We start from the raw sequence: 12,242 nt of genomic DNA on the forward strand, positions 1-12,242 counted from the left end.
TCATTCAATATTCAATTTTATATTTATCCCTTATAGATTTCATCAGTCCCATTTATTTTGGATATTTGATTCCCAGCTGGTTCCTAACAGTGACCATTGGTATACTTCTCCATCAAATTGTTGCGTTAAGGCAAAATTCCCTTCTCATATAACCTGTCCCCCAGATCCCCCATAAAATGATACCAGTGGTGTATGTGATGAGTAAAATATTCTTCCATTGCAACTTATATTTCAGCATTACAGACAATATTTGATATCCCTGTTATTCCAACGGACATTTGAAATTGGAAAATACATCTGAGTCTATAAAATCAGCAAGATGTAAAAGAGTAGTCAGTTCCACACGAAGTTATGTTACAATTTTTCTATATATAGTGGAGGAACTAAAGAAAGCACTATCCATAGGTTGTAATACAATAAAGGATAAATATATAAAACTTTGCTTTCATTTCAGAATATCTATCCTAAACTAAAAACAGACAAATAATATATATTACATAATATTACAATAAACACTGCTAGAGTGCAGCACGTTGTGCACTCAACCCAGATGGTAAGCAATGCGTTCAGAAAGTTCTGGACCAACTATTTTAACATATTTCCGCAAGTCTCCAGCAAACGAATCCATAAAACGAAAAGTTTTTAGGTCCTTCACGTCAAAATAAATCAGAAAAAGGATCAGTTAAAACATATTCAAAGAGAAATCTGATATAACTGAGATGGAAAAAGCATTTCACAACGCCCATGTCTCCACAGTAAAATTTAATACAAGTAAACAAGAAAGTAAAATGGTTACCTTATATCGAAACTGCAAGTTGTTGAATTGAATGAGAACACCACTGATATCATCAGTATCGAAATCACCAGCAGGTGTTTCAGTACCATACTCAACGTCCATCGAATCATCACTGCTATCCGAACTTTTGAATTCAACGAACTCGCCATCACGGAACTCCAGATCATTCTCCATTTCCTGATCATCTTGCCCAGTGGAATCATGCATTTCATCGGCAGGGTTTAAAAGAGGTTTTGCATCGCCACAAAAATCAGAGAGGCAAGCATAGGCCGTCTTATCAAGCACTGGCTTTGCAACCTGGAAAGGAATCCACCTGCAAAAGTCGAGATGAAATTATCAAAACAAAATAATGCGTCAGAATCACAACATCAGCTGCAAAACAGCAATTTCATTCTGAGACAAAAGTCTGTCTTCCCAAAAAGAATTCATAATTCCATATTGATCAGACTGGGAAAGCCCAACAGTAAAATGTTGTCATCAAATGTTAAGCTAGAAGATTGCATGCCGACTTCTACACACCAGATTACAAGTGAGATAATAATCAGGACACGGTAAAAGGAAAGAAACAACAATTAGCCTCTTTGATGGACAACATTGAGGAAACGAAAATCAGTTAGAATAAACAATGACAAATTTAGATGGGCACCATATTTTGCTAAAAATAAGTGTAGAGCTTAAAAATTGAATTGTGATTCACTGATTATGCATAGCCCCTGGGGGCAGCTCACTTCGCAAGCGCCATGAAAATGAAGTGTTATGTTTCAAGATATTCTAGGTTCAAATCACCTTACCTACCCATGAAGGCAGACGAGGCATATGTAGGCACCGGGGGTAGCTCAATTGGCAAGCGCCGTGAAAAGGAAGTGTTATGTATCATGATATTCGAGGTTCAAATCCCCTTACCTACCTGTGTCTGCGGACGAGGCATATGTAGGCACCTAGGGGTTATAGTGGTAGCGGTCAGAATCGACCCTGTGTCACGCAAGTATGAAACCAGACCAGTTACTAATTCCTCTAGCCACTAAAAGAAGAAAAAATAAAAAAATGTGCTTATGCATACATATTACAAAGATTACAACAAACAAACTTGGGATTAGACAACCAATTTGGGAATCTTCTCTTTTAGGCTGAAGATCTTTCATATCTTTTTCAGCAACCAAAATTTAAGGGAAATTTTCTACTGTAAATTCATGTTATTATACAAAATGAAACGAATTCTCGCATTCCAACTTATGCATGTGTACTCTAATATATCACAGCAGAAAGTCACCATGAGCCTATCGTGAGGAATTTGCACTTAAGCGGGGTGCAGACTGCCCTTGGAGACCACACAAAAGTGATACCACATTATGCCCGGCCTTCCTTTCAGAAAAAGAAAGTGGAGACAATACTGCATTCTGGTTTCTGCTGATTCAGAGGAGAGGGCAGTACTGCATTCTGGTTTCTGCTGGTTCATAGGAGAAGATGGCACTACCCTGTTTGGAAGCTGCAGTTTGTCAGAAAACACATCACAGCTTTGGTTTAGAGAAACTGCAGGTTCAAGGTGCAGCAGAGAGAGAACTCCTGCATTGCAAGATGCTGAAAGTGATGGGGAATGACTAGTTAGAGGAAAAAATGTAGTCACCACACCAAATACAGCTTCAATTCAAAGTCTTCGGTGGCTGTGCTTTCTAAAGTTATTTGATTAAAACAGGTAAATATTTATGTAATGTCCCCATCCACTTAGGAGACATAAGGAAGGGGATCCACTAGCCTAATAAGGTTCTCATAGGTTAGGACAGTAAAAATTAATCAAAGGAACACAATTCGCCTAGGAGAAAACATTACAAAAGCTAAAGTGGTGAAAGAGGGACATGGGTCTTAAGCTAATGAAAAATCACTTTTAAATTATAAATGAGAAAATCCACTAAAGTGACTTTATTAAAATAAAAAGGTAAATATGCGGCAAAAGTTGCAAATGAGTTATAAAAAGAGGAAAATGAGGAGTCTTTCTCATTCTTGCATTTGCTCACTTGAAAATTAAAAAATTGGAGAGCTCTTGATAAAGAGACTAGGGTTTTTGGAAACCTTCATTGCTGGTTGTTGGTTTAGGTGTTGAAAGTATACACCCAAGCTGGTTTGGAGTGGGATCACTTAGATTCCGACATTGTGCTTTAGCAGAGAAGGAGATTTTGGGCAAAGAAGTAAGTCCACAGTGTTATGTAATGTCCCCAAGGGATTAATTGGCCCAAGGGACGAAGTATCCCATCAATTCCTGTAGGCTATAGTCTTGGATAAAGGGGAAAACCTCAAAAATCCCAATGTTTGGGCAACAGCAGGTGAGTTTTGGGACAGCTGGAGAAAAAAAGCCCAAATTTGGGGTTTACCATAAGCCCCTCTTGATTAATTAAGGAGAAAATTCCCCTCAAGAAAATTTATAAATACAAGAAGATTAGAATCACTTGAGTCATCATTGGATTGAATCATTTTGTCTCAGTTTTTTCTTGAGCTGGAGGCTCCAAGGGTTTTAAGAGCCCATTTCTCCTTGACTAGTTTAGGTGGAGGTGATCCCACCCTACCTAGTCACCTTTCTTTGTTCTGGCAACAAGAAGCATCTATCTGAAGAAGCAACGAAGTCTTTGTGAGGAAGTCTAAGGCAAATCAACCTATTTCGTCTTTTATTTACTGTTCTGGGACACAGGAAGGCATACATCTGGAGAATATCAAGGTTTCTGGTGGGAAGGGCTAAGGAAAGGCATTTGCATTCCTTTTAAAAGTTGATCTGAGGCAAACAAGGGCTAATTCATGAGGCAGATCAAAAGTGTTCTATGGTCAAACTTATGCGAGTTATCCTTAAGCAGAGAATGAGTCATCTGAGCTGGAGCAAAACAATTTTCTAAGGTTGGACATCACTTAAGCACCTTTTGAAGCTACTCAAAGGGCTAATTACAGTCTACGTCTAACCCAAAGTCCCTAGAGAACTCGCAATACCATCGTGTTAGATGCAGAGGATTTCTGAGGTATTTTTTGTGCTTGTGTTGGAGTAGTGAGTTGAGGCATTGAGAAGGTCTAAAACAAGCCTGAATTTCTCTGAGGAAACCCAACATATTTTGAAGGACCCCTGAAGGAAATCGAAGGCCGAATGAGTCCAATTACCAGATCTGAAACTGTTCTAGTATTTTTTAGGACAGATTTGTAAAAGGGGTTTTTTTTTCTGTGGAATTTTAGAATGACTTGAATTTCTGGTTAGATGCAGTTGTATAGATCTCTTGAATTTGGGGTTATACTGAATTTATTTGAATTCTACTGGAGCAATTTAACCTGGATGATAGTAATACTATTGGAGCATTGTATTGACTGTTTATTGTGTTGTTGAAGGAAATACTATTGTTTACTGGATACTATATTATTTGAATTCCCTGCATCATTAATAAGGAAAAAAGAATCTCTTGGAACACCATAGTTATCTAACAAACCCTAGGAAAAAAAATTGTAGTATTCCTAAGTGGAAAATAACAATAAATAACCTAAGTTACCAGGATTCGGATACGGATACGGATACGGATCCGCTAGTTTTTTGAAAATCTAAGATCCGGATACGGCAAGGATACGTCACGTACAATATATATATATATATATATATATATATATTTAAACTTTTAAAAAACACCTTAAAGCTAAAAAATCAAATACTCTATTGGTTACTTGCAAGTTGCCACTGCATTTAAAAGTCAAGTTATAATATATTAAAATTTAATATTATGATTATCCATAAGCAATTAAAAATTAAATTGTAAAATTAAATACATTAAAAAAAGTAAATTTAAATTTTAAATACATTTTAAAAATTTGAATAACATATATTAAATATTAATATAACTATTAACTGTTATTATAATTTATTATGTTATATAAGTTATAACATATATAATTATATTATATAACATATATATATATAAATATTAAATAATATATATAACTGTTAAATATTAAATAATATATATAACTGTATAATATATATAACTGTTATAAATATAATTCTTTACAATTATAATCATTTACAATTATACCGGTTTATAATTATTTACTTTCTCATGTTTATATATATTAATATAACTGTTATTTAATATATATAACTGTTAAATATTAAATAATATATATAACTGTTTAATATATATATAAATATTAAATAATATATATAACATAATCTTAAACCAAACCATAAACCAAATAAATATTAAATAATAAATATATATAACCAAACCGTAAACCATAAACCATTACGGACCAAACCGTAAACGATAAAACCAAACCGTAAAGCGGTAAGCCCGCAAGCAAAAGTCCTGTGCAGGAGGGGCCGGCGGTGAGCACTGAGCCCGGAACGAATGGCGACAAAACGAAAGGGTCAAAGCAGACAGAGCTACGCAGAGTCCGACAACGACAAAACTAAAAGTAATGTTTTAATATCGAGACCACAAAATATCTAACCTTAAAACCTAGAAAATATCTGCGTTGCTTTTTCGGCCACCTATTCGGGCAGCCACCGTCCGGATCCGTATCCAAAATCGGCTTTCCGTTTCCAAAACCCGCATTTTTTAAAATATACGTATTTTTAGCGTATTTGGGAGTATCCGGATCCGGATCCGGTTCAGATCCGTGGATCCGGCAATACTCCACTTGCCTGAGCCGGATCCGGTAACATAGTAAATAACAGAAACATGAGCTAGGAATAGCAAATAAATTTTAAACCACACACACAGAAACAGACACCAATTGAAATAATCAAGACAGTTCAGCCATTTTATTAATTATTGGAAATCTGAGTACATAGAAATGGGTAGGAATGATGGAACCTGGGCTTGCTAAGCAAGCTATGCAAAACCCAGGTTGTATCTCGCTGACCCAAGTGTTGGAATGGCTCCAATCTGGAAATGTGCACTGCCCAGCAATTATGCTATTGGCTGCCTGATAGAACAAGGACTTATGCCTGAAATACTACTCAAAAAATTCTACAAAATTAGCCTCAGGCTCCTCTCACCAAACCCACAAGAACTCAGAAAGGGTTTGAGCTAGTTCCGAGTGCCAGAAAATCCCACCAAGAGGTGTGAATGGCTTTCTGGCTGGCTGTACGAACTAATGAGAAGAAACCTATTGCTAAAGCCCCAAATCCACTCTTGAAGGAATCCTCCAAGCTCCAATAAAAATTCTCCTCTGGATACCCAACCTTTCCAGCCCTTGGCTCCTTGAAATCTCCACTCCGCCTACACCTGTGGAAGCCCTGCCCAGAAACCTCTGTGCACTGCCAAAAATAGATAAATTCGATCCACAGAATTGCTGCTCTCTAGTTTTGCAAACTCACTACCAAAACTCCAACACCAAATAGGAAAATCCTTTTGTAAATTGTCGACACTCCAAACCCACAGTAGTTGGTCAACAAATATGCCACTCGAACTGCCTCTGTGCCCAGGAAGTGCACAAAATTGGGAATCCATGCTGCAATGAAGCTCTGTAGAAGCCCAGGAATGAGCTCACCAAGTTACCAAATAGGGAGACACTTGAAGTTCTCCAAAGAAGGGGTGAAATTTTGCCTGAAACTCCTGTGTTCAACAGCGCTCCAACTCCTGCACTAAACAGCTCCGAGAGAGGTTGAATTGTCTAAGTGAGATAGTCAAAAGATGCCTCGAAAATGCCTCCCTCTAGCCCCATGCGTACCCCTTGGTGCCCCCTACAATCCACGAATTTGCCTCATTTTCCTTGAGGGTCGAATTCTCTCTCTTGGGTGGCCCCCACCCTCCACTAAGAAATCAATTTTCCCTTTTCTCCTAAGTCCAAAAATGCCAAAGTGTGCCTTTGACACCAAAATTGCAAAAATGGGCTATACTTAGTGAAATTTATGAAATTGGGGATATCACAGTCCTCCCCACCAAAAATTGTTTGTCCTCAAGCAACTGTAATGCTAGGGCACAAATATACAAATTTTTACAATTTTCAATAACCCAACTTCATTATATTAACAAACTGTAATACAATTGTCTAGGGTTTCCGTACCAAGGATAATGGCCCTCATACATCCACTTATACAAGAATAAAAAGTAGGGTTTGGTGTCAACTACTATGACAACCAATCTAGCCTAAACAAGATACAATCTAACCTCCTAGCTGATGTAGTTGACTTCACAGCTTCCCTTGGTCGTACCGTGAACACATATGCTAGTCCTTTTGCTCCTAATCTGTAGCTCTGCCTCTATCAAAGGTCTTGCTCCTTTAGGTCACTGAACATGACTCTCCAATCTACCCTCTAGTTGATCATTCGTCCATCATGTTGAAATATGTAACTAGGTTCGCTCTTCATAATGTCATATGTAATCGTGATTTTATGTATTTAATGAAAAGAGAAAAATAAATTTATTATTTGTGTTCTTGAGCCATGGGTTTCATGCTCAAGGGAAATTTATTTTTAGGTCAAGCACCCATTGAGTGCTTCTAGGTTTGTCATAAAGTAAATTGAGTCATTGTCATGTATTGAAGACCCATTTGGGCATGTTACATATTGTAAAGAAAAATTTATTGAGTCAAAAGACCCTCTAAGACCTCATCATGGCACAAAGATCAAGTCATCGTACATGAAGGGACAATTCGGCCTCAATATAGCAATTAATACCCCTCACAAGCCTATAAATAAGAAGGAATTTGACCTCATTTGCACACTTACTCAAGCAAGTTCGATCTCGTCAAGATAGAAGTTGGAAAAGGACAAAGAAGAAGAAGAAGATCAAGATAGAAGTTTTTGGGCCTCTCTCTCTCTCTTTCATTAGGGTTTCTACAGTTTCTGGGCTAGACGAAATTTTGAAGTTGCATCAAAGTTGTGAAGTTGCAAGGTCAAAGTTGTGAAGCTGCAAGGTCGAAGATTGAAGTTGTGAAACTAGTAGGTTGAAGTTGTTGAAGTTGCATCAAGGTCGAAGCTATGAAGCTGCTAGGTCTAAGTTGCAGAAATTGTTGTTGGGGTCAAAGTTGCTGGAAGGTCGAAGTTTGTCGTTGGAAGTTGTGTAAGGAAAGCTCATCAAGAAGGAAGGATGACTTGGTCTTGGAGCATCTTGGTTAAGGGGCATAGGTCTTGGAATTCATCAATTGAAGTTCTATAAGAAGAGAAGGATTCTGGTGGGTTTTGCTCTCATTTGGAGAGGTTTTGGCCCCCGCTAATTGCCTATATCTTGTGTCCTATTGTCTCATTGTTCTTTATGATTTGGTAGTTGTTTGATGATAGAAAACACTAATAATAATAAAGGAAAGAAGAAGTTAATCAAGTACAAGAAAAATACATCACAAGCAAGAAAAATACATCACAAGCAATTATCAAAGTAAGAGAAATCACCTACACTTGCTGCCCCCTAGATTTCTCGACATGGTATCGGAGCTAAAGTGACTACATCACGGAAGGGCAACACGAAGAAGGATACTCTAGGGCCGAAGTATAAAGAGATCCTCTTGGAAACGTCAAGAGCATCAATCATTAAGAAGGACTAACCCTCTCATCATATTGAAAGGGAATAATTAAGAGCATCAAAGAAGACCTCAAAACCCTAGCTCATCCAAAGAAGGGTTCTACACATGAAGTGTTCTTGGGAAACTCACACATTCTACAATCATTATCACAAGGAAGGAAGAGTGAAGCACTTTTGGGTTTGTTTTTTAGGTTATATTCTCCAGACGTGTGAAGTATTAAAACATCCTTTTGTAGCAGCAAGTATCGAATTGCAGCCCCCATCAAGGATCAAGTTCTATGCCAAGCAAGGTATCCTTTGCAAGCCGAAATAACAAGAAAAAGAAGTCAAGTAAAGCGAAGTTGAAAGAAGGCAAATTTGTCCAGCTTCTAGCCACACGTGTGAGCTAGGGTTATTGTAGAAAAGGCCGAAATTGTAGAACTGCTACAACAAGCCGAAATTTTGAAGGAGGACCGAAACTTGAGGTTGTGAAACAAGATTAACTAGCATTGTCTTGAAGGAAGAAAAGCAAGAAAAAGTTGTCATCATCATCAAGGAATCAATGTGATCTCCCTTTGAGACAAGGATGACTTTTGAACAAATACATCTTCTATTATCTACATCATCATCAAAATCAAGAAGGCATCAAGTTGAAGATTTCATCATATAGGAGTATCCTCACTTGACAAGTATTTTTATATCTATATTTGAATATGTCAAAATGGCTTCATATTGCAAGGACAGCAACAAATTGGTTGGGTTGTCAAAACTTTCTTAGATGGAAGAAGAGGATAGATTTGATCCTCATAGAAAATGAAGTCGTTGGTCATGTTAAGGGTTTAATTGTCGAACCGCCAAAAGAAGAAGCTCAAGCTCTACAAGATGAAGATATCAAAAGAAAAAGCAATAGCCTCATACTTTACAAGGGTGTCAGAAATAAGAGACCAACTCCAAGAGTTGGGAGAAATAATGTCTGACAAGGAAATGACTACCATAATGCTCAATGCACTACCAGAGGAATGGGGCAACTTCATCAAGCATCTATGGGAAGAAGGAAGCTACTCCATTCAATAAACTATGGTCATTGTGCAAAATCGAAGAAACCATGCTGAAGACAAAAATCAATGTAGGATCAAGCAAGCAAGCAAGCTCAAGCATTTACTGCCATGGCTAGAAGAAAAGGGAAGTTTGGGAAGCTCAATCCTCAGAAAAAGAAGAAGAACATGTCAAAGGTTCAATGCTATGGCTTTCATCAATATGGACACTACAAGAGAGATTGTCCAAAGCTCAAGAAGGACAACAATAAAAGAGGAAGGGAAGAAGCCCATATCACTGAAGAAGTGGAAGAAGCTGGCAAGAAGAAATCCAAGAAGGAGGAAGTAAACAATCATGATAGGAATCATTAGAAGCATGATAAGATACATCATGTTAGGAGATGGCATCATAGAAGCATATGATTGAAAGCAAGAGATCGTGACATCATCATAAAGAAGCATGAAAGATAGCTAAAATAGAAGTCTATTGTTGTAACCTATAGAAGGATGTAGCTCTTGCTAACCTCATTAGAAGCATAAGTGGTACTTAGGGGAAAAAGAAATTCATCTAGTATAGAGCTCATCATACATCATTCAAAAAGGAGCATTTGCAGGATGAGGATGATCAAGATCCTCCATTGGAACCTTCATCGGAAGGTTCACCTACTGGAAGAAGCGTCTTGCTGAGAATTCCACCTTGTATGGGATTCATGGAATGATGGTATGATGTCAAAAGAAGTGAAGCAGGGCAAGGTGATTGAAGTTCTTTCAATCAAGGATGTTGTTGAAGAAGTCTAGCTAACCAAAAGGAAGAGATGAGGTATGTATGCTTGTATTTGATAAAATTGAGTCATGTCATATAGTTGCAGATAGCACAGATAAATGCTCCACCTCATGAGCATGATCAAGAGAAAGGGATCTCCTCCTTTGGAAGGATGCATAAAGGCATGGTTCACATATTGACTAGATGAAATCAACATAATAAGTCCTCATATGGAATACGAGGTGGTCAATAAAAATGAAAGAACTATGAATGGAAGTTCCTGAGAAGCAATATGTGAAGAAAGTAAGGAAAGATCATGAAAGATGCAACTATTGTCACATAGAAAAGGAAATCAAAATCTGACATATCCATGTTGATTTGGGGTAGCATCAGCTGTGCTCTAAGCCTCAAATTTTGCAGGGAGGCTTGGGCACATGTATTCCAAAGAACCCAGAAATTGTTCTGGGAAATTCCACCCAGAAGTGATTTTATTAAAATAATTAATATTTTTAATGGGGTTCCTAAGTCTAAACTTAGGAAAATTAAAATATTAATGGGTATTAATCTAATCAGGGGTGAAACTTCTAGAAAAAGCCACGGATCAAGCCAAAGCGATCTGAGCCTTTAATTATGATTTAATATAGGTTGTTGGTTGTCCAACAGGAAGATATAAGAATGGGCTTGAGGGTCATTTGGAAAACACACTAAGAGATCAAGGAAATCGATATTTCTAAAGCAAGAAGTTCTCAAGACGAAAAATTGATTGAGGCGATTTCTTGCAACAGAGGGGCAATGAGAATTCGGAAGAAGGAATTTCCAGAGAGTACGTGGCAGAGGGAGAACAGAAAGACGTCCAAAGGAAGGTTGACGTTGGCCCACGTAGTGCTGACGCAAAGGCAACGCAGTCCTTGAGGGGAAGTCGAGTTTCCTGCTAAGGGAAGTCGAAATTCAGTTGGCGAAATCCCGGGTGTGAGTCCGAGAGGCAGAAAGTAGATTTTCTCAGCCAGCAAAGGATTCGAAAGAGGGGCAACGTAATACCCAACAAGGGTGACGCAGACACTGTTGGGAGTGACGCAGTTCTACACAAAGGCAACGCAGAGGGTGACACAGAGCCTCCAACTCAACAGGATCAATCACTGCTCCTCCCAGTCACAGCCTGAGATCATTTCACCAATCTTTTGTTCAGTATTCTCTCTGTATCGGATCGCTAGTTGAGCATCCTAGAATTGTACTCACAATTTCTCCTGCATAATAATAAAACCCTCAGAGTTGCTGCACCAATTTTCCCACATTGGGTTTTTCCGGGGACATTTTCCAAAAATAACAGTGTCCTATGTGTTTCTATTTTCCTTGCTCAGTTTCTATGTTCAAGAATCATAATTAATTTGGTGTAGGTTGCTTCAGTAATTTACTTCAATGTTTCAAGAAGAAACCTGAAATAAGCTTGTAATGTAATTTACAATCTAAATGAAGTACATTCAGTTGGTTGCAGTAGGATTCCTAAGATTGGTAGATCTAGGAATTTTCACATGGTATCAGAGTTGTTGATGTGAAACAGGGAAGAGCAAATCTAGCTCTGAAGTAAGGGCCAACTTGTTGCAGCAAGCAGCAGTTTGAATCCCCTAAGGGATTGCGCAATTCTAGCGAGGAGGGCTATATTTTCGTGGGTGTCTCTCTCTGAGTGAGCCAACAGAGAGGTAAGATTGTCGGATTGAAATCTTGAAAAGGCAAAGGGAGCTACACAGAGCTAGAGGGACGCAGTTTTCTGCAAGCTGAGTGTTGGAAAGAAAAGTCGTCAGAAGGAAAAAGCAGATCACATAGTGAAGGAATACTTCCTCAGTGATTTCTTGCCAAGGAAATCAGTGTTTCTCATTCGCTGAGTAGCATAGGAGCAGCAGCTTACCAGCTCCATCAGGGAGTGCGTAAGTCAGCCTAGGAGCTACGCAGTAGGGAGAAAGAGGGAGTTATTCAACATTTTTCGGAGGATATGGCAACTAGTGGCTTGAGGGATCAGGACAGGTTGGACGGGGCTTCCAACTACATCATCTGGAAGGCTAGAATGTCTTTCCTTCTAGATGAGCATGCCCTCAAGATGTATGTTGATAATGTGGTAGTTGAACCTGCGGATGCAGATCCGCTAAAGAAGTACAAGGTTGAGATGTCAAAGGCCAAGAGAATGATCCTGGATG

General features: G+C 38.3%; 1 protein-coding gene across 2 annotated transcripts in view; it reads right to left on the bottom strand.

Annotated features, from left to right (window-relative positions):
- Nucleotides 1-320: 320 nt before the first annotated feature.
- The window catches only part of LOC149149548 (arginyl-tRNA--protein transferase 2-like), a 111,597-nt gene continuing 99,675 nt past the window's right edge, over nt 321-12,242 (bottom strand). For both annotated transcript variants that reach the window (XM_089438308.1, XM_089438309.1), the window contains 2 exons: nt 797-1,109; nt 321-649 (listed from right to left, as the gene is read on the bottom strand). In XM_089438308.1, coding sequence (XP_089294434.1) covers nt 542-649; nt 797-1,109 — 421 coding nt within the window. In that variant the 3' untranslated portion in view covers nt 321-541. The remainder of the gene's footprint in view (nt 650-796; nt 1,110-12,242) is intronic.

The sequence above is a fragment of the Pinus tabuliformis genome, chromosome 9 (genome assembly GCF_031772625.1).
Source record: "Pinus tabuliformis cultivar Carrire ecotype Pingquan chromosome 9, CPIR1, whole genome shotgun sequence".
NCBI classification, from domain to species: Eukaryota; Viridiplantae; Streptophyta; class Pinopsida; order Pinales; family Pinaceae; genus Pinus; species Pinus tabuliformis.